The sequence below is a fragment of the Rhinatrema bivittatum genome, chromosome 1, assembly GCF_901001135.1.
Source record: "Rhinatrema bivittatum chromosome 1, aRhiBiv1.1, whole genome shotgun sequence".
In the NCBI taxonomy this organism is placed as follows: Eukaryota; Metazoa; Chordata; class Amphibia; order Gymnophiona; family Rhinatrematidae; genus Rhinatrema; species Rhinatrema bivittatum.
The window spans coordinates 492,915,861-492,937,207 of record NC_042615.1 but is presented as its reverse complement, the minus strand read 5'-3'; the positions used below and the strand labels follow the sequence as shown (position 1 = coordinate 492,937,207).

The following is a 21,347-nucleotide window of genomic DNA, read 5'->3' as shown; positions in this document are numbered from 1 at the left end:
CCAGATCTACTCCAGACTCTAATGCAGCATTGAAAAGGTCAGGCAGTGGAGCTGCCAGGACATCTCTAAGTTCCTTTAGTACCCTCGGATGTATCCCATTCAGCCCCATCACCTTATGTACTTTAAGTTTAGTTAGCGCCTCAAAATAACACTGTTCTGAAAATCGATTGAGGTTTACCTCACTTTTAATTTTGTGTGTTTTTGTTTTATGTAATCCTGCTTCAGGCCTTTCCAGAGTGAACACCAAACATATTTGTTAAGCAATTTTGCTTTTTCCTCATCAGCCTGTATATATTCCTCCCCCTCAAGTCTCACAATGCCACTTTTGTACGTCCTTTTATCACTAACATGTCTTAAATAAATCGTGACCCCAGTTTTACTGTATTTGCTATTTTTTCTTCCATTTGAATTTTCGCATTCCTGACTACTTTCCCAGCTTCTTTTAATTGTTCCAGATACTGTCGCTTGTCTTTCTGCTAACCGTTTCTCCTTTACCTTTTCAGCTACTTCTTTAGAAACCATAACAGTCTCTTTTTCCTCTTCCCTTTATTTACATTCCTAACAAAAAGATTAGCTGCCCTTATATCTCCTTTTAGTTTTGCCCACTACCCCTTCTACTTCCCCTAGATTTTCCCATCCAGCTAACAACTCTGAGTTATTCCCCCATTTTGAGAAAGTAAAGGGTATATTTTAAAAGGCCCACATGCATAAATCCCGGGGTTTACGTGCATGGCCGAGTCTTGCAAGCACCAGGCGAATTTTCAAAGGGGCCCGACCATACGCATAATGCCCGGTACGCACATAAGTGCCAAGCATCTTCGAAGATGCGAGACACACGTTCTGGGTGGGGAAGGGAGGAGTGCTGGGCAGGACGGGACAGTGTCATTGATCGCTGTCCCGAAGACTCACGAGCTGGAAGCCGGCTGGCACACACAACTTACTTCAGCTCTGGAGCTGAAGTTGTAAAACAAAGAAAAAAAAAAAAAGGTAGGGTTTAGGGGGTGGGGAGGAGACAGGAAGAGGGAGGGAATTTAGGAAGGGAAGGCCCAAAAGTGTCACCACATGGAAATCGCAAAATTCCTCTCCCCTTGCACGCGCTGCCAGCACATAGGTGCGCGGATTATAAAATCCAGCGTGTATGTGTGCATGGCCCACAGATTTTATAACATGCGTGTACCGGCGCACACGTTATAAAATTGGTGCATCCATGTACATGCGCCAGGAAGCACGTGCACATTTGAAAATCTACCCCTTAGTTTTTCTGAAGTCTAGGACCCTCACCTCAGAATGAAACGTCTTTTCTTGCATCCTAATATTAAACTACACCATCCAGTAGTCACTGGATCCCAGATGATTATCCATATCACGAGAAATAATGTCCCCATTGATAAACAGCTGCAGGTCCAGTATCACCCCCTCCCGTATGAGTTCCATTACCAGTCGACAGAATAGTTCTCCATGCAGAAAATCCACGATTTCCCTGCTTCTAGAAGATTCTGCAGTTGGGATGTCCCAACCAACATCTAGAAAATTAAAATATCCTAGCAGCAGCACCTCCCCTTTCATAGCAATCATGTTAATATCTTCCATTAAATCTCTATCCATCTCCTCTATCTGAGATGGAGGTATGTATATTTCAGCAATATAAACAGAAGCTTCATTCTCTTTCCAGATTAATCCACAGTGCTTCCTCCTTACTCATAAGCCCAGCAATGCAGTTGCTTTAATTCTGTCCTTTACTTATAATGCCACACCTCTTTTCCTTCCTGAATAGATTGTAGCCGGGTATAGCAAATGTTGCTTACCTGATGTAACAGGTGTTCTCACAGGACAGCAGGATGTTAGTCCTCACAAATGGGTGACATCGAGGATGGAGCCCAACCACGGAAAACTTCTGTCAAAGTTTCAGGAACTTTGACTGGCCCCTACTGGGCATGCCCAGCACGGCACTAACTCTGCAGCCAGCAGGGGTCTCCCTTCAGTCTTGTTTCAAAGCTACAGGTAGTGCCGAAAAATAAAATAAAAACAAACCCAACACCGCGGGGTGGCGGGCGGGTTTCGTGAGGACTAACATCCTGCTGTCCTGTGAGAACACCTGTTACATCAGGTAAGCAACATTTGCTTTCTCACAGGACAAGCAGGATGGTTGTCCTCACAAATGGGTGAGTACCGAGCTGAGGATGTCCTGACCTACACCAAATGTACCCAACGGTGTGCAACAGGCACAACAACTGGGGTGGAATTTGGGGAAGGGCATCCGCACCCTACCGGGAAGGTGGAAGGGTGTTGGTACATCATGTTGGAAAAAGGTTACGCAAGACAGATTGGCCGAAGATGGAATCCTGTCTTCCAGCTTTGTCCAAACAATAGTGGGCTGCAAATGTATGGAGTGAACTCCAGGTAGCAGCCTTGCAGATGTCAGGAAGCGGCACCGATCGAAGGTGTGCTACTGAAGTCGCTATGGCCCTCACAGAGTGTGCTTTGACACGGTCTTGGAAAGGAATGCCAGCTTGCTGATAGCAAAAGGAAATGCAGTCCGCCAACCAGGAGGAAAGAGCCTGCTTACCCACAGGTTGTCCCAACTTGTTAGGATGGAAAGAGACGAATAATTGAGTGCTCTTCCTGTGAGAAACTGTACGGTCTAGGTAAAAGGCTAGAGCCCGTTTACAGTCTAGGGTATGCAGAGTCTGTTCCCCGGAGTTGGAGTGGGGCCTGGGAAAAAAGATAGGTAGTATGATGGATTGATTGATGTGAAACTCCGAAACTACCTTAGGTAAAAATTTAGGGTGAGTGCGGAGTACCGCCCGGTCCTGCAGGAGTTTAGTGTAAGGCGGATAGGTGACAAGGGCCTGTAATTCACTAACCCTGCGAGCTGAAGTGATAGCCAAAAGGAATAACACTTTCCATGTGAGATATTTTAGGTCACAGGAGTGCAGAGGTTCGAAAGGTGGCTTCATAAGGCGACCAAGAACCAGATTAAGGTCCCAAGATGGGGCCGGAGGACGTAAAGGTGGCTTCAAATGGAGCAAGCCTTTAAGAAAGTGTGTTACAAGGGGTTGTACTGATATAGGAACACCCCCTATACCTTTATGGAAGGCGGCTACTGCACTGACATGCATTCTTATGGAAGAGGTCTTTAGGCCTGATTCCAATAGATGCCATAAATAGTCCAAGAAGCTAGAGATTGGACAGGAAAGGGGATCAAGGGACTGAGAAGTGCATCATGATGTGTACCTTTTCCATTTGTAGGAGTACGATTTTCTTGTGGAAGGCTTTCGTGAAGCTATCAGGACACGAGAAACTGAATCTGAAAGGTTAAATGGCTGAAGGACTAATCTTTCAACATCCATGCCGTCAGGGACAAGGCTTGGAGGTTGGGATGGAGGAGGCATCCGTCGTTTTGAGTGAGCAGATGCGGGTCCTTTCCCAGAGGAATGCGCCTGCGGATGGAGAGATCCTGGAGTATGGGAAACCACACTTGGCGGGGCCAGTGCGGTGCTATCAGGATCATAGTTCCCTTGTCCTGATGCAGCTTCACGAGAGTCTTTGACACAAGAGGAAGTGGAGGGAATGCATAGAGCAGACCGGTTGTCCACTTGAGGGAGAATGCATCTCTCGGTCGAGCGTGCAAGCTCCGAATGAGAGAGCAATAATTGTCCACTTTGTGGTTCTGAGGGGACACAAAGAGGTCTATGTGGGGAGAACCCCACTTGTGAAACAGAGAGGTCGCTACCAGAGGATTGAGTGACCACTCGTGTGGTTGGAAGACACGGCTTAGCTGGTCTGCCAATACATTGTCTACTCCCGGCAGGTAGGTGGCCCTGAGGTACATGGAGTGGGAGAGGGCTTCTGCCCAAATCTGCGCAGCTTCCTGACACAAAAGGAAGGAGCCTGTGCCTCCCTGCTTGTTTATGTAAAACATAGCCACCTGGTTGTCTGTCTGAATTAAAATTGCATGGTTTGACAGGCAAGTTTGAAAAGTCCGGAGAGCATAGCGAATGGCTCGCAGCTCCAGGAAATTGATCTGGTGTTTGGCTTCCTCTAGTGAACAGAGTCCTTGAGTTTGTAGATTGTTTACATGGGCTCCCCAACCGATGTTGGAAGCGTCGGTGGTGAGGATTAATTGGGGATCTGGTGGTTGCACTGATTCGCCCACCAGGCAAGAGATAGACGGAGCATGTTTGTGATGCGAACAATGGAGGACAGAGGCTGAACAGCTTGGGTCCATTGTGATCGTAGAGTCCATTGTGTGACTCTCATGGCCAGACGAGCCATGGGAGTCACATGAACTGAGGAAGCCATGTGTCCCAGTAGAACAAGGAATTGGCGAGCTGTTGCTGTGTGTTGAGACTGCAGCTGGCAAGCTAGGGACACAAGGGCTTGAGCTCGTTGATGAGGAAGGAAGGCTTTTGCCTGTAAGGTGTCCAAGTCTGCCCCAATGAAGGATAAGATTTGAGATGGGACTAAGTAGGATTTCTCGTAATTGACAAGAAACCCTAGAGATAGCAAAGTTTGAATGGTTAGGGTCAGGGAGGACCGAGCAATCTGCTGGGTTGGGGCCCTGACTAACCAATCATCCAGGTAGGGGTAGACATGGACACCTTCCTTCCTGAGGAACGCTGCAACCACCACGAGGCATCCGCGCCACGGCCTGGCATCCATGGCGCGGATGCCAGGCCGAAAGGTAGCACTCGATATTGGTAGTGATTTCGGCCTACTAGAAAACGCAGGTATTTGCGATGAGATTGCGTGATTGCAATGTGGGTATATGCGTCTTTCAGGTCTAGAGAGCATAGCCAGTCCCCTCTCTGCAGCAGAGGAAGAAGCGAGCCCAGGGTTACCATCTTGAATTTCTCCTTGCAAAGGTACTTGTTGAAGGCCCGGAGGTCGAGGATCAGACGAAGTCCCCCTGACCTTTTTGGGATCAGGAAGTACCTGGAATAGAACCCTAGGCCTTGTTGTAAGGGCGGAACGGGTTCTATAGCGTGTGACTGTAGGAGAAGAGAAACTTCCTGCTCTAAAAGAACAGAATGATCTGTGTGACTCCACGCCTGTAGAGGTGGGGAGTCGGAAGGAAGAGTCAGGAAGTTGAGATAGTAACCCCGTGCAATTATTGTTATCACCCACTGATCGGTGGTGATGTAATGCCACCTTTCCAGAAAGTGGCACAAACGACCTCCCACTGGAATGGCTGGAAGAGGGGTTTGGCAAGTGCTCTCCAGGCAAACGTCAAAAACCAGCAGCAGGGTCAGGTTGTGGAGCTGCTGCAGGCTTTGGTTTACGAGTCTGGCGAGGTTGAGTTTTATGATAAGATCTCGCTGGCCTAGCCTTAGCTGATGGGGGATAATACTTTCGTTGCCTGAAGAAAGACTTTTTGGAGTCTTTCCTAGATGGCTGTTTAGGAGGCAAGTCAGGAGGGATAGATGAGAGCTGTTTTAGTGTCTCATGATGATCCTTTAGTTCAGCAACGATTTGCTGAATCTGCTCACCAAACAGATTATCCCCTAGACAGGGGATAATCTGTTTGAACCTCTGGTCGTAGGTCAGATGACTTAAGCCAAGCCCAGCGTCTGGCGGAGATGGCTGTAGCAGAAAGTCTAGTGGAAGCATCAAAGACGTCATAAGCGGTTCTTATTTTGTGCTTTCCAGCTTCAAATCCCTTATTTAGGAGGGACTGGAGCTGCGGCTGGAACTGTTCTGGTAAAGCATCTGAGTACTCCTGCATCTGCTTTAGAATGACCCTATTGTATTGAGTCATATATAGCTGATAGGAAGCTATTCTAGAAATCAGCATAGCTCCTTGGTACACTTTCCGTCCTATACTATCGAGGAATTTATTTTCCTTGGTAGGAGGTATGGAAGAATGTGGCTTTAAGCGTTTAGCTTTCTTTTGGGCTGATTCTACCACAACAGAGTGATGATCTAATTGTGGTTTTTGAAAGCCTGGTGCTGACTGTACAAGATAGGTAGAGTCAGCTTTCTTGTTTACTGGAGGGACAGATCCAGGAGATTCCCAATTCTTTTTCAAAAGGTCTAGAAAAACCTGATGAATGGGAATAGAGGTTAAGATTTTTGGGGCATCCAGGAATTGGAGCAATTCCATCATCTGGTGCCTGTCATCTTGTTCAGATTGAAGTTGAAAAGGGACTAATTCTGACATTTCCTTCACGAAGTTTATGAAAGAGAGGTCCTCAGGGGGAGAACGCTTTCTACTCTCTGTTGGAGAGGGTGGTGAAGGCAAATCATCGGTGTCAGTAGAGGTATCATCACCCCAAGTGTCATAAGGATCACGAGGAGGCTGAATACCTGAAGGCCCCGGTTGAGGCTCCGAGAAACCGGAGGGAATCACCGGGGGTATCGAGGAAACCCTCGATGGAATCGGTGCCGGTGCCGGCATCGAAGGAATCGGTGTCGGCATCGATATTCTCGGTGGAGCTGATGTGCGTATCGCCCCCGAGGAATGTATCGGTGGCGAGGGACGACAAGGCACCGATGGAACTTCCCCCGAAGGGGGAATCCGATACGGTGTTTCTCCACCCGATGACATCGGTGACCCGGGTAGTACCGGTGGAAGGGCTTTAGCAAGCGCTTCCATACGGGCGAGCAGCAGTGACAGCGCTGCTGGAATCGGGTCGGTGACCGGTTCCACCGTCGGTGCCGGAGTCGGTGCCGAAGGAGGCTGGAACCGTAGCATCGCCTTGTCGATGGCCTCCTGGACCAGCCGGTCCAGTTCTGCCCGGAGACCTGGGGTAACAAGACCCGGCTCGACGGGAGAGGGAGGCTGAGGCTGAGCCGGAGGGCCCACCGTCACCGGTGGAATCGCGGCTCCCAAACCCCGAGGGGGTGAGGGTTGCCTCGGTGTCTGCGAGACAGGAGTGGACGGTGCCGCTTCTGCTCTAGACTTTTTTGGCGGTGGCTCGGCCGGTGCGGAGGTCGATGACGTCGATTCCTCGACGGGCCGAGACTTATGACATCGATGGCGATGTTTCTCCTTCCGATCCCCTCGATCATCAGGGGAAGGGACGGGAGTCGATGGCCGTGAAGACATCGATGGCGGACGGTCACCGGAGGGCTGTCGATGATGATGAGACCTCGACGGTGCCGGTTCCGATGACGTCGATGCAATCGATGGCGTTGGGGTGCGAGCATGGAAGAGGAGCCCCATCTTCTCCATTCTGGCTTTGCGACCTTTTGGTGTCATTAGGGCACATTTGGTGCAAGTCAGGACATCATGCTCACTTCCTAAACACAAAACACAGACTCTGTGGGGGTCCGTGATTGACATAGTTCGGGTACAGTCCGAACACCGACAGAACCCCGACGCCATGGGCCAAAAATTTAGCCGCGAGACTGTCGACTGCCAACAGGCCTCGAGGGCCAAACTCGACGTAAGTCAACCAAACGACGGCAAAAACTCACCGAAGTTCCGCGGACCGCAAATTTGAAGAAGGGAGACCCCTGAGGGGCAAATTTTCTTCAGAATAACGAATTCCAAATTCCTGTCAGGAACGTGGTTAAGAGCTCTTCTACCGCGTGGCTACTGCTGCGCGGAAAAAAGAAGACTGAAGGGAGACCCCTGCTGGCTGCAGGGTTAGTGCCGTGCTGGGCATGCCCAGTAGGGGCCAGTCAAAGTTCCTGAAACTTTGACAGAAGTTTTCCGTGGTTGGGCTCCATCCTCGATGTCACCCATTTGTGAGGACAACCATCCTGCTTGTCCTGTGAGAAAACTATATCTCAGTCATGGTTTTTCGTGTACCAGGTCTCCGTGACAGCTATTATATCTAGAGGCAGCCAGGAACCAAAATAACAGATCCTAGAAGGGAAATAAGTTGGGTTATATACTCAAAGAGACTTTGCAGGACAGACTAGCCAAGCCTTCTGTCAGGTTAGAAGTATCTGTCCAAACACTAATATACTGTGACTGCATGGCAAGAACTCAAATTTGCAGCCATGCAGATCTCAAGTGGCCTACCAGTATCACCATGGCTATAAAACTGTGAACCTTGGCACGGCCTACCACATTCGACCCACCTGGGCCTAACAAAAAGAAATGCAATCTACTAGCCAATTTGATACGGTTTATTTGGCAATGGCAATCCCAGTTTTGTTGTGTAAAAAGGAACAAAAAGCTGGGTGAGCTACTTAAGGTCTTCATTTTGCTCCAGATAGAAGGCAAAGGCTCTTTTGTAGTACAAACTGTGGAGAGCTTGTTCACTTTTGTGGTTATGTAGCCTAGGAAAGAATGTTGGAAGGACAATTGACTGGTTTGAAGTCCAACACACCTTAGGCAGGAACATAGGATGAGTGCATAGAACCAACCTAGTGTGAAAAAACTTGAATAAGCTGGATAAATCACTAGGGCCTGGAATTCACTGACTCTGTGGACCAAAGTAACCCCCATAAAAAACCTTGCAGGTCCCAAGACCTTAGTATTGATGGGAGGCTTCAAATGAAGCAAGCTCCATATAAATCAGCTAACCAAAGATTGTGCAGAGATAAATCTACCTTCTCCATGGTGGTGGTATGCACTGACTCCAAGATGCACCCTAACCAAGTTAGTCTTGATACCCAACTCCAGGAGATGTAGAAAGTAATCGAGCAGGTTTTGTATGAAGCAAGAGAAAGAATCTAAAGCCTTCTCCTCATACCATTTTGATCCATCAAAATTTCTGATGGACTCCTTTCCTGGAAGCCAGAACACCTCAAGACACATCCTCAGAAAGGTACAAGGGATGTACTGTTAACCTCTTTACATTCAGAGACTGTGAGGACCAGGGATCCAATGTTGGGATGGTACAACTGACCCTCATTCCTAGTGATGAGCATTGGGGAATTCCCCAGACTGACTGGAACCCAGATGGGAATTTCCCACAGGAATCAGAAAGCAAATTTTTCTCTCAACTAAAAGGGTGCTTCGAGAATCATGGTTCACTGTTCTCCTCTGAGTTTCAACAAGAACTTTACAACTAGAGGAATTGGAACATACACCAACTCTAATCCAGGGCATAGGCATCTGAGGCTAGTTGAATCCTTTTTCTAGAGCATAAAAGCAGGAAATTTCTGTTCAGAGGGGACACAAACATATCCACCACTGGTGTGCACTACTCACAGAAAACCCCCAGTCCAGGAGCCATTCATGGGGTTCCAGGACCTGCTCAGTATGTCCACTAGGATATTCTGCACATCTGCAGATATGTGGTTCTGAGAACCATTTCCTCAGAGATTGGCAATCACATATCTTGACAGGATCTGACCACCTGTATCAACAGGTGGTCAGATCCTGTTCCTTCTTGCTCCTTGATGTAGAACATCAGTATTTGATAGGAATATGAATTCACTGCTCCACTTGTTTCAATTGTTGAAGCGGTACACAGGTACCTCATGGATTTATAGTACTATAAATTTACAAGATACGCACATACCATTGCAACGAATGAAGCAACAAATGCATATCCCTACTATCCGATTGTCCACCTGGACAAGAATAATTGCTAGCCAGTCAACTGATTTATGAGTCTTCAGAACATACCAAACTGCCTGTAGTGCTTGGAGGTTTATCTAATGAAGTTTTTCTTGAGCTGACCAAAGCCCTTGGGTTCACAGCCACTCTAAGTGGGTTCCCAACCCCAGGGTGATGTTGTTAGGAAAATCTGAACTGGAGAAATATGGAAAGGTATACCCTTCGCCAGATTGCAGTGAATCAGCCACCAGGACAGAGAACCCTTCAGCAGCTGGATGATTTGGATGCTGTCATGCAGATTCTGAGTGGCCTGGTTACACTGTGATCTGAGGGTCCACTGGGCTCAAAGAGAGTAACATGAATCGTTGACATCATGAGGTTCAACTACCTCAGCATGTTCCATGCTGATGCTTGCTGACTCATTCCTATTCTCTTCACTGCGAATATCCTCCAGTGGGAGAAAAGGTTCTTGCTCCAAACATGTCTAGCAGTGCTCCTATAAATTCCAATTGAGAAGACAAGCTCATGTGAACCTTAGGATAGCTGATCACAAACCCTAGTAACTCCAAAACCAAAATGGTCCTGCTTATTGATTGTAGAAACTCCTTGAAATGTCCTCTTCATCAGTCAATCATACAGCTAGGGGAACACATGCACCTCCAATTTGCATAGATGCTCTGCCACCATTGCCAGACATTTTGTGAGGATGCATGGAGTAGAAGCCAGACCGAAGGGTAGTATGTGATATTGGAGGTGGTGATCCCTTACTACAAATCTGAGATATTTATGTGATCTGAAAATATCTATACATAGAAATATTTGCAGATAGATCTAGAGAGCATAGCCAGTACCTATTTTCTAGGAAAGAAGTCAAGGTGCCCTGGGAAACCATCTTGAATTTTTCCTTTTTGCAGTAACTTGTTCAACACCATTAGGTCTAGGATAGGATAGGATAGAATCCCCCTGATTTCTTTGGGATTGGGCAGTACTTTGAGGAGAAACCCCACCCTCTTTCTCCTGGTGAAAAAGGCCTTTAAATGGGAGGAGACCTTCATCTGTAGCAGTTACTGATGCAGATAGCACCCAGTGGGACCTCGTAGGTAATTTGGTAGAACATTCAAATAGCATTATACAAAAGGATACAACGTACACTAATATCATACTAGGCTAGTTGTTTATGTAAAATTTCAGCCTCCTGCTGACAGATAGGTCTTCTGGCATATCTAACAGTTCACATACGGGTGAGCAATCTGACAGATTATGATACTTCAACTAAGTTTGATCAAGTTCACTCATGATGGTGGTACAGCTGAGGCAGTTCACTCTTGTTCTTCTACAGCCAGAATACACATCCTATGCACACTGCAAGAAGAAATGAATAAATAAAATTAAGTGGGCGATGTCTGGTCATCACATTTTACAGCTTGGATGCGGCCTCCTAACCCTTAGGATGACCTGCACAAAGCAGTAGCACAACCCTAAACAACCTGCTGCGCAGACTGGATGAACCATTTTCGTCTACCTGCAAATATTTACTATATTACTGGCACTGTGATGTTGGCAAAGCTCTTCATGATCCAATCAAAACCCTGTCCCAGGTTTTGACTGGGGTGATGGAGGTTTACAGCCATCTGTTGCCAAGGGTGAGCATAAGAGCCTTCCTGTTGACAGGATCAAAGGAGCAGAGGAAATGCCTTCTTGGTCTTCCACTCAGATGCCTCCAACCTTAAGAGGATGGGTCTGGAGTAAAAGTAGAGAGGGTCTGAAGCATCACAGTGACTTAATTTGAGCTACTGTTTCATTACAAGGTATGTCTGCAAGTTTTCCTGGACATCCATCAGATGCCTGAGGCCCGCAACCAGGTGGATCTGTGGGAAGCAATGCCCACTACAGAGATTCTTAATGCCATCTCAAACACAAAGGTCAACCCAACAATGTGTTTTCCATACTCCCTGTTCTTGTCCACCAGTGCCTCAAATTCATCAAACTGCTTCTTTCATCTTGTTCAGAAAGCAAGGTTGCTTAATGTTTAGAGTGTTCTCCATAGATTGCAAGATTAATTATCCAAGACACATGGGTAATGTCATCAGACAGCACCAAATGGACCCTCCTCCATGAGCTCAGAGCTTTTGCTCTATTGAGCATATGCTTGAGTTCCCATGTGGGAGCTGACTTGTGAGACCCTAAGAAATGTTAGAGCTAAATATAGCTAAGTAGTCAACTTTCCAGGAAGGTAGATAGGTATTTAGCATGGCTAATTCATCTTGCTGTCTACAGAGAACACCGTTTACAGTAAGCAAACTTGCTTTCACTGTCAACAAGCAGGGCTGAACTAGCCATGACACATGAGGAATTCCAAGCTGAGGGCTGCAGTGGAGCATTTACTAAATAATCAACTTGAATCAAGCCATGGAGAGTAGACTATTGGGTGAACAGGCTAAGTAAAACTGCTTGCCCAAATTTACTGTTTATTTTTTTTAGAGACTGTCCAGACAGTAATGGGACTTGAGGATGTGTATAGACAGTCATGTCGCAGCTTGTAAATGTTTTCAATATAAACAGCTCACAGATGAGCCACTCATGCAGTCATGGCTTTCATTTGATGGGTCTTGACAGAGTCTGCTAGTCAATTGGGCAATGAACATTTGATCACTGCTATGCCCAGTCAATTAGGACCATAAGAGACAAACAGTTACAAGGCTTGATTATGTGATTCTGTTCTCTTCCAGTAATAAGCCAAGGCACTTTTTCAGTCTAAGGAATGAAGGGCTTTTTCACCTTCATTGACAAGTGATCTCGGAAAGAACATGGGTAAGAAGATAGCTTGATTTAAGTGAAAAGCTGACATCAACTTCGACAGAAACTTTGGATGGCTGTCGAAGAAATGCATATAAGGGGAGTAAGCTCACTGACACTTCCGGCCGATGTGTTTACAATATGAAATAATATGTTCCGTGGGAAGCAGACTCCAATAGCTCAGAAGGCAGTTGTGCCAGAACAACATTAAGAATCCATGGAACAGGTGACTTGGATACCAGAGGTTTAGTAAGCCATAAGCCTTTCAAAAACGTTGCTACTAATGAATGAGTAGAGATGGATTTACCTTCTAACTAAATATGACAGGTTGCTATGGCACTGAAATGGTCCTTCACTGATGAGGTACTGAGAAGAACTAAGAAGGAAAGAAAAAGCAAGTATTTGAGCAGTTTCTGTGTGTGTGTGGTGTGTATATGAGAAAGGGAGGGTGCTTCTGTGTGTGTGTGTGGTGAGTATGTGAGAAAGGGAGGGAGGGTGTGTGTGTGTGTGTGTGTGTGTGGTGAGTATGTGAGAAAGGGAGGGTGCTTCTGGTGTGTGTGTGTGTGTGTGTGTAGTGAGTATGTGAGAAAGGGAGGGTGCTTCTGTGTGTGTGTGTGTGTGTGTGGTGAGTATGTGAGAAAGGGAGGGTGCTTCTGTGTGTGTGGTGAGTATGTGAGAAAGGGAGGGTGCTTCTGTGTGTGTGTGTGTGTGGTGAGTATGTGAGAAAGGGAGGGTGCTTCTGTGTGTGTGTGTGTGTGGTGAGTATGTGAGAAAGGGAGGGTGCTTCTGTGGGTGTGTGTGGTGAGTATGTGAGAAAGGGTGGGTGCTTCTGTGTGCGTGTGTGGTATGTGAGAAAGGGTGGGTGCTTCTGTGTGCATGTGGTATGTGAGAAAGGGAGGGTGCTTCTGGGTGCATGTGGTGAGTATGTGAGAAAGGAATGGTGCTTCTATGTCTGGTGTGAGACAAGGAGGGTGCTTCTGTGTGGCGTGTATGTGAGACAGGGATGGTGCTTCTGTGTGGTGTGTATGTGAGACAGGGATGGTGCTTCTGTGTGGCGTGTATGTGAGACAGGGAGTATGCTTCTGTGTGGCATGTATGTGAGTCAGGGAGGGTGCTTGTGTGTTAATGTGTGTGTGCGAGAGAGACATGGAGCATGTTTTTGGCTAGCTGTGGCTGTGAGAGAGAGAGAACATGTGTGTGATTGAGAGCTTGTGTGTAAGTGAAATAGAGAGAGCATGTGTGTGATTGAAAGCTTGTGTGTAAGTAAGAGAGAGCAAGAGCATTGTGTGATTGAGAGAGACTGGTCAGAGAGGTGACGTTGTATGTGTGAGAAAGACTGATCAGGGAGATGACTGGTGTGTGTGTGTGTGTGTGAGAGAGACAGAAGAGACTGGTTGTGGTCCCTAAGGAAGAGGACCGCGAGGACAGCTTCAGCAGCTACTGCTGCTTCTGGTGTGGCCTGCAAGGGAAAGGAGTAGGAGAACTGCTGAGGCTTTTTAAGTTCATTTGTTCTTGATTGACTGCTATTTTAATTATTGGGTAGTATGCAATATGTCTACTGTTTTGAAATATTTTATTGGTGTTTGAAGAATTTTTAATAATTTTTATGAGTTTTTAATTGTTAGATGATGTTCTGTTCATCAGCTGTTTTGAAAAAATTTTTCATATAGTTTTACAATTATTTCTGTGTGGGAATCTATAAAGCTTGGCTTTTTCTGTTTTCCTAATGGGAGGTGTACTGGTGTTTAGGGCCTGGTTTAATATTTGTAGTTTTGCCTTTTTATAGGTAGGGTTGTTCCATTTGAGTGCATGCCATAATGCAGGTGTAACTTTGTGCGGATTAGTTTGTGTACATTATTACAGATCCTGGGACTTTGTTAGGTGCTATATTTCTTTTTCCATTTATCCAGGTTTGCTCTGCATGCAGAGTGGCTTTTTTGGGTTTTCATTCCAGTTTGTCTCCATATTTGTAATTTGTGGTCTTTTTGTACTTGGTGAAGGTCGATCTTGTGGGTAATGACCGAGGTGAGATATTTAACCTGCATGTAGGCACATAAAATACCTCATTTTATTTGTTGTGCTTTCTCAATTGGACATGCATTGGTAGTGAACTGCTGTCTTTTTATAAGTAAGGCTATTGCGCCTGGTAGTAGAGGGAGTTTGTGTTGCTGTTATTGAGATAACACCAGAATATCTTTTTTGTATGGTGAGTTGTACGGGGAATGTTTTAGTTCTGCTTTATACCCGTTACTGAGGGTCAGCGGTGGGAGTGGTGTTAGCCCTGTGACTGTCATGTGTTCAGTGTGTCTCGCATGTGAGGACCATCTATCAGGTGTGTCCCAACAGAAAAAAGGTTGAGAACCACTGAACTAAACTAACTTCGCTGTGTCACATAACTCTAGCATATGCCTCCATTTTATTTTTTTACTTCAAGTCTACACATCGGTTGTTTTTCACCGTTCTCTCTCTCTTTCATAATCCCTTCTCCATTACAAAAAAAGATTAACACTACCCTCCATTATCTCCCTTTTATATCAATTTTACAGGCAACTATAGGTTCTTTCACTGGCTAAGAGCCAGAGAGGAAATCTCCCCACACTCAACCCCCTCGCCATTATTTTTTTGTCATAAGGAAAGCAAAATTGCTTACCTGTAATAGATGTTATCCCAGGACAGCAGGATGTACTCCTCATATATGGGTGATGTCACTGGACGGAGCCCTATCACGGAAAACTGTCAAAGTTTCTAGAACCTTTTGACTGGCACACTGAGCATGCCCAGCATGCCATGATCCCTCGAGCCACAGAGGTCTCCCTTCAGTCTCGTTTGTAGCAATAAGCGTTAGCAAAAAATAAAATAATAAAACGTTTCGGACCCAACTCCGCAGGTGGGTTTCATGAGGACTACATCCTGCTGTCCTGGGATAACACCTATTACAGGTAAGCAATTTTGCTTTATCCAAGGACAAGCAGGATGCTAGTCCTCACATATGGGTGATTAGCAAGCTACAGGCTGCGTCATATTTGTAGTGGACCAACAGCACACAACTTGTGCAACAGGCACAGCAACTGGTATACTGTTGTAAAAGATGAGGCAGCCTGAAATCAAAGCAGGTTGGATGTGGAAGGAGTTGGGAATCATACTGGAAATAAGTTTTTTAAGACAGATTGTCCGTAGGCTGAATCTTGTCGTCCTTCCTTGTCCAAGCAGTAATGGGCTGCAAATGTGTGAAGAGAGCTCCATGTTGCAGCCTTACAAATCTGAGCAATTGGAACTGAACGACTGAGGTTGACATCACTCTTATTGAGTGCGCCTTTACTCGTTCCTGGAGAGGAAGGTCTACTTTTTCATAGCAGAAATCTATACAACCTGCTAGCCAGTTGGAGAGAATTTTTTTGCCCACTGCCTTACCCGGTTTGTTTTTATCAAAAGAAACAAAGAGCTGGGTGGATTTCCTATGGACTGCAGTGCGGTCTAGGTAATATGCAAGTGCACGTTTACAGTCTAAGGTGTGCAAAACCCGTTCACCTTGGTGAGAGTGAGGTCTTAGGAAGAATGTGGGCAAGACTATGGACTAATTCAAGTGGAAATCCGTAACTACCTTGGGGAAGGAATTTAGGGTGTGTACGGAGGACCACTCGGTCAAGTAGGAACCTTGTATAGGGTGAGTATGTGACAAGTGCTTGTAACTCACTAACTCCTCTAGCAGATGTAATAGCTACTAAGAAGAGAACTTTCCATGTAAGAAATTTAATATGGCAGGAATCTAAAGGCTCAAAGGGAGAATGCATGAGCTTTGTTAGTACTACATTAAGGTCCCAGTCTGTGACTGGTGGCTGTAACGGGGGTTTTAGCTGAATTAAACTTCTCATAAATCTATTGACAAGGGGTTGCGCAGATATCGGGGCATCCCCAACTCCTTTGTGGTAAGCTGAGATGGCACTCAGATGTACCCTTACTGACGTAGTCTGGAGACCAGAGTCTGAAAGGTGCCAGAGATAGTCTAATAAAGATGATGTGGGGCAGGAAAAAGGGTCTATACTTTTCTGCGTACACCAAGTGGTGAATCTTTTCCACTTACAACGATAGGATTTTCGTGTGGAAGGTTTTTGTGAAGCTACAAGCACTTGAGAGACATTAGTTGAAAGATTGAGTGGTTGCAGGATCAAGCTTTCAACATCCAGGCTGTGAGGGATAGGGTTTGAACGTTGGGATGGCGCAACCTGCCCTGATCCTGAGTTATGAGAGTGGGTGCTGTGCCCAGGCGAATTGGTTCCCTGATCGAGAGGTCTAAAAGTATGGGAAACCACACCTGTTGAGGCCAAAACGGGGCTATGAGTATCATTGACCCTTTGTCCTGGTGTAGCTTTACTAGAGTTTTGGTTATTAGCGGTATCAGGAGATATGCGTATAGAAGTCTTGAGTTCCAGGGACGAGCAAAGGCGTCCTTGGCTAAGTGATTTCTCTGTTTGTGCAGGGAGCAGAATCTGTCCACTCTGTGATTCAGTTCAGATGCAGAAAGATCCATCGTTGGCTGACCCCAACGTTGGAATATCCTGGTCGCTACTAAAGGATCCAGGGACCACTCATGGGGTTGGAACTGACGACTGAGGCGATCTGCAACTACGTTGTGTATGCCTGCTAGATAAGTGGCCTGGAGGAACATGGAATGTGTCAGGGCCCAGTCCCAAATTTGTGCGTATTCTTGGCATATGAGATAAGAGCCCGTACGCCCTTGTTTGTTCAGGTACCACACGGCAACTGTGTTGTCTGTTTGTATTAAAACAGTCTTGTGTGAAAGGCAGTCCTTGAATGCATAGAGAGCATAACGTATAGCTCGAAGCTCTAGGAAGTTGATTTGAAATGTTGCTTCGAGGTTTGTCCAAGTACCTTGAGTTTGGAGATTGTTTATATGCACTCCCCAACCTAAGGTGGATGCATCTGTAGTTAAAGTTACTTGTGGAACTGGTTGCTGAAAAGGTAAGCCTGTTAGCAAGTTGTTCGTGTTCGTCCACCAGAGGAGAGATGAACGTAACCGGTGGGTTATTTGAATTGGAGACTACAGTGGTTGAATAGCTTGCAGCCACTGTGATCTCAATGTCCTTTGCGTTATTCTCATGGCTAATCTGGCCATAGCAGTGACGTGGACTGTGGAAGCCATATGGCCTAGCAGAGTTAGGAACTGATGGGCTGTCGCCGTTTCCTTTGTGCTCAGAGATTTTGCTAATCTGGACAGTGTGTCTGGGCGGTCTTTTGGGAGGAAGGCTTTTGATACGGTAGTGTTCAATTCTGCTCCGATGAACTGTAAAAGGCGAGATGGTATGAGGTGGGATTTTTGGTAGTTAATTAGAAATCCCAACAAGTGAAGCAGATTGATTGTGAGGTCTAGAGGGTTGAGAACGCCTTGACTCGATTGGCTTTTGATGAGCCAGTCATCCAGATAAGTAAAAACGTGTATGCTTTCCTTGCATAAATGGGCCACTGCCACCGCTAGGCACTTTGTGAATACACGGGGTGCCGAGGCCAATCCAAAAGGCAGAACCCAGTATTGAAAGCGCAGGTACTTGCGGTGAGGTGGGAATATTGGAATGTGAGCGTCAGCGTCTTGACGATCCAGACAACAGAGCCAATCTCCTGTTTGAAGAAGGGGGAAGCATGGTGCCTAAGGAGACCATCCTGAATTTTTCTTTCCATAGAAATTTGTTTTTCTCCATTAGATTTCGGAGGTCTAAGATGGGACGTTGGCCTCCTGTTTTCTTTGGAATAAGAAAATAGCGGGAATAGAATTCTCTGCCCTGCTGAGGTCGGGGAACTGGTTCCACGGCCCTGGCTCTCAGGAGGATGGATAATTCTATTTTCAGAAGAGTGGTTTGATCTTTGTGTACCCAAAGGGATTTTGGTGGAGAGTCCTTGGGCACTGTGAGAAAATCCAGCTGGTAACCTTGTGTTATTATGGATAGCATCCATTGATTTGTTGTGATTTTTAACCAATTGGGTAGAAAAAAGGAGATTCGGCCTCCAACCAGAACATCCGGGATTGGGTTCATGGAGTGGCTGCTGTTCTCTGGCAGGTTTTCAAAATCCTGATGCCTAAATGCCCTTGGTTGCCTGGATTGACCTCTTTGGGATGGTCTTGTGTCCTACCACGAGGAGCTGGAAGATAATACCTTCGTGGTCTGTAATAAGGTTTCCTGGTATCTTTTCTGGCTGAGCATTTTCAGAAGATGAAGTCTCTGCTGGAACAGTGGAGAGTTGTCGCAGTGTCTCATTATGTTCCTTGAGCTGCGCAACAGCATCTTGTACCTTTTCTCCAAAATGACTGTCCCCAGTACAAGGTAGGTCTGCCAATTTGTCCTGAACCTCAGGCCTGAGGTCAGAAGCCTTTAGCCAAGCCCATCTATGGGCGCTAATCCCCATTGCTGCCATTCTAGAAGATGTTTCAAAGCAGACATAGGTTGCACGCACTTCGTGCTTACCTGCCTCTAGGCCTTTATGAATAATATTAGTGAAGGCCTCTTGGTGTTGCTGAAGCAGAGATTCAGACAACTCCTGCATCTGTTTCCACAAATTTCATTGGTATTGCGTCATATATAATTGGTATGATGCAATTCTGGAGACAAGCATGGAACCTTGGAACATTTTTCGCCCCAGACCATCTAGGAATTTTTGCTCCTTGCCAGGAGGCGTGGATGAATGAGGGCGGATTCTCTTGGATCTTTATTTGGGTGGACTCCACCACTACAAACTGGTGAGGGAGTTGAGGCTTTTGAAAACCTGGTATATGTTGTGCCAAGTAAGTGGTATCAGTCCGCTTGTTCACTGGTGGAATTGAACAAGGATGCTCCCACAGCCTATGCTGGAGATCAACAAGGACTTCATGCACTGGTATGGCAAGTACTTCTTTAAGGGGGGATCTACAAATTGTAGAAACTCCAGAGTTTTTTGCCTCATGTCCTCCTCAGTGACCAACTGGAAAGGGATTGTATCTGACATGTCTTTCACGAAATTGGAAAAGGAGAGGTCCTCGGGTGGAGACGGATCTGATAATACATCTTCTGAGGAAGAATCAGTGTCCACGTCCTCCCATGTGTCTGATAAAGTACGCCATGGAGGAGTAGAGTGAGGGATGAAAAATGGCACTGAAGGATGTGAAGGTATCGATGGTTTTGTCTGTGGCATCGATGGAGGTTAATGCAGCATCGATGGCACCGATGGAGTAATCAGGCGCCTCGGTTGAGAAATTCCAGATGGTCCCAGTATTGGCTCAGGCATCGGTGAATTATCTGAGGTGTCGTCATCCCGAGGATCAGGAATTGGTTGGTCTATCGGTGTCATCGGCAAGGCACTGATCGGGGCATCTAATCTAGCGAGTAGCAGAGTGAACACCGATGGGTCTGGCATCGGCATCGGTGCTGGCATCGGCACCGATGGATGAAGGTCTCGTAGAGCTTCCCTTACTGCCTGGCGGAGGAAACCGTCCAGTTCCTCCCTTATAGCTTGTGAGGTCAGAGCAGCTATGGGGGTGGCAGAGAAGGCGGAACTGGCTCTTCCACAGGTCCCTGTGGTGGCGCAGTATCCGGCACCGATATCGGTGTGGACCGCCTTGGAGTAAGAGTCATCGAGGGCATCGATGGCTGTTCTACTCTAGCCCTCTTCGGTGGAGGCTCGATGTGTAATGAAACCACTCCGAGAATCGAGCCGACATCGGGGGTAGAAGTCCGTCGGTGTCCGTGCCGATGCTTCTCACGATGTTCAGTGCCTTTCTTTTCGAGCACCGAGGTCTATTTAATGGATGACCGAGATGGAGTCGGGACGGTCGGTCACCGCTGCCATCGGGACGCGGCTTGGTCTTAATTACTAACTTTTTAGCCGCTCCTGCCGGTGACAACTGTATCGACGTCGACGGAAGTAGCTGAATATGAAAAAGGCTTTTCATCTTCTCCAGACGGGCCTGTCTGCCTTTGGCCGTCATCTCAGCACACTGTAGACATGTGGTGATACTATGTCCCTCGCCAAAACATAGGAACACACTCAACATGATGGACATGGTACGAGAGCAATTTGGGCATTTTTTAAACCCTGTTGTCATTATGAAGGCTGGACAGCCGTCGACGGCCTTCTGACAAGAAAAGTCGGAATGGTATCGACCGCGACAAAAATTTACTCACCAATCGATGGAAAATGGGAGACCCCTATGAAGGGAATTAAATTTGAGAATTTTTCAACTTTTTCCGTGAGGAAAAAATGTGTGAGGTATCACACAAGGCTCCTTCACTGCGAGGCTAACTGCAACGTGGAAAAAAAGAAGATTGAAGGGAGACCCCTGTGGCTCAAGGGATCATGGCATGCTGGGCATGCTCAGTGTGCCTGTCAAAAGTTTTTAGAAACTTCGACAGAAAGTTTTCCGATTTAGGGCTCCGTCCAGTGACGTCACACATATGTGAGGACTATCATCCTGCTTGTCCTATGATAATGCTCCAGTAGCATGTCATCTTCCCAGAATCCCAAAGACTAAGCACATCACCTTGGCAACATGCCAAGTCCCAACAGCAAATTTATGCTCAGTAATGTTTTACATCCATTAGGATGATGCATGGCTTGAGGTCTGCTAAGGATCAGCCCAGCAGTGCCCCAATTTAGGAGGAGCTTTGAAAAGTCAGAAATACAAATACCTATTCCAAAAAATTAAAAGTTAATGAAAAAGATCAAAGTTAATGATTTTATTAAACCAAGAATTAACTTAAGTAAAATATTTATTGGTAATGCTCCTGTAAGAAAATAAACATAATGGAGAAAAACGGACCAGATCACTACAATTAAGATATCACAACTATATAAAAAGGTATACTTTCAGCTCACCTTTCTACAACCAAGCTGATTGCTTGTGTCAGATCAGGGTTTGCTACTTGGAGACGTTTCCATAAAGACCAAACGAATTCTTTATCAGCCTGAAAAATCAAATACAGAAAATATTAAAATGATTTCCCTATACCTAAGCTCACAAAACAGAGAAGACATACTTGGTGGCCAAATCAGAGCATGTGACTCATCAATGTGCACCCAATCTCTTTAAAAGGCAAAAAGAGAGAGA

The 21,347-nt window shown here is 46.2% G+C and overlaps 1 protein-coding gene across 3 annotated transcripts in view; it reads right to left on the bottom strand.

Annotated features, from left to right (window-relative positions):
- CNTLN (centlein) overlaps positions 1 to 21,347 on the bottom strand; it is a 1,032,335-nt gene that overhangs the window by 861,924 nt on the left and 149,064 nt on the right. For all 3 annotated transcript variants that reach the window (XM_029608687.1, XM_029608696.1, XM_029608677.1), the window contains exon 3: positions 21,116 to 21,204. In XM_029608687.1, the coding sequence (XP_029464547.1) occupies positions 21,116 to 21,204 (89 nt within the window). The remainder of the gene's footprint in view (positions 1 to 21,115; positions 21,205 to 21,347) is intronic.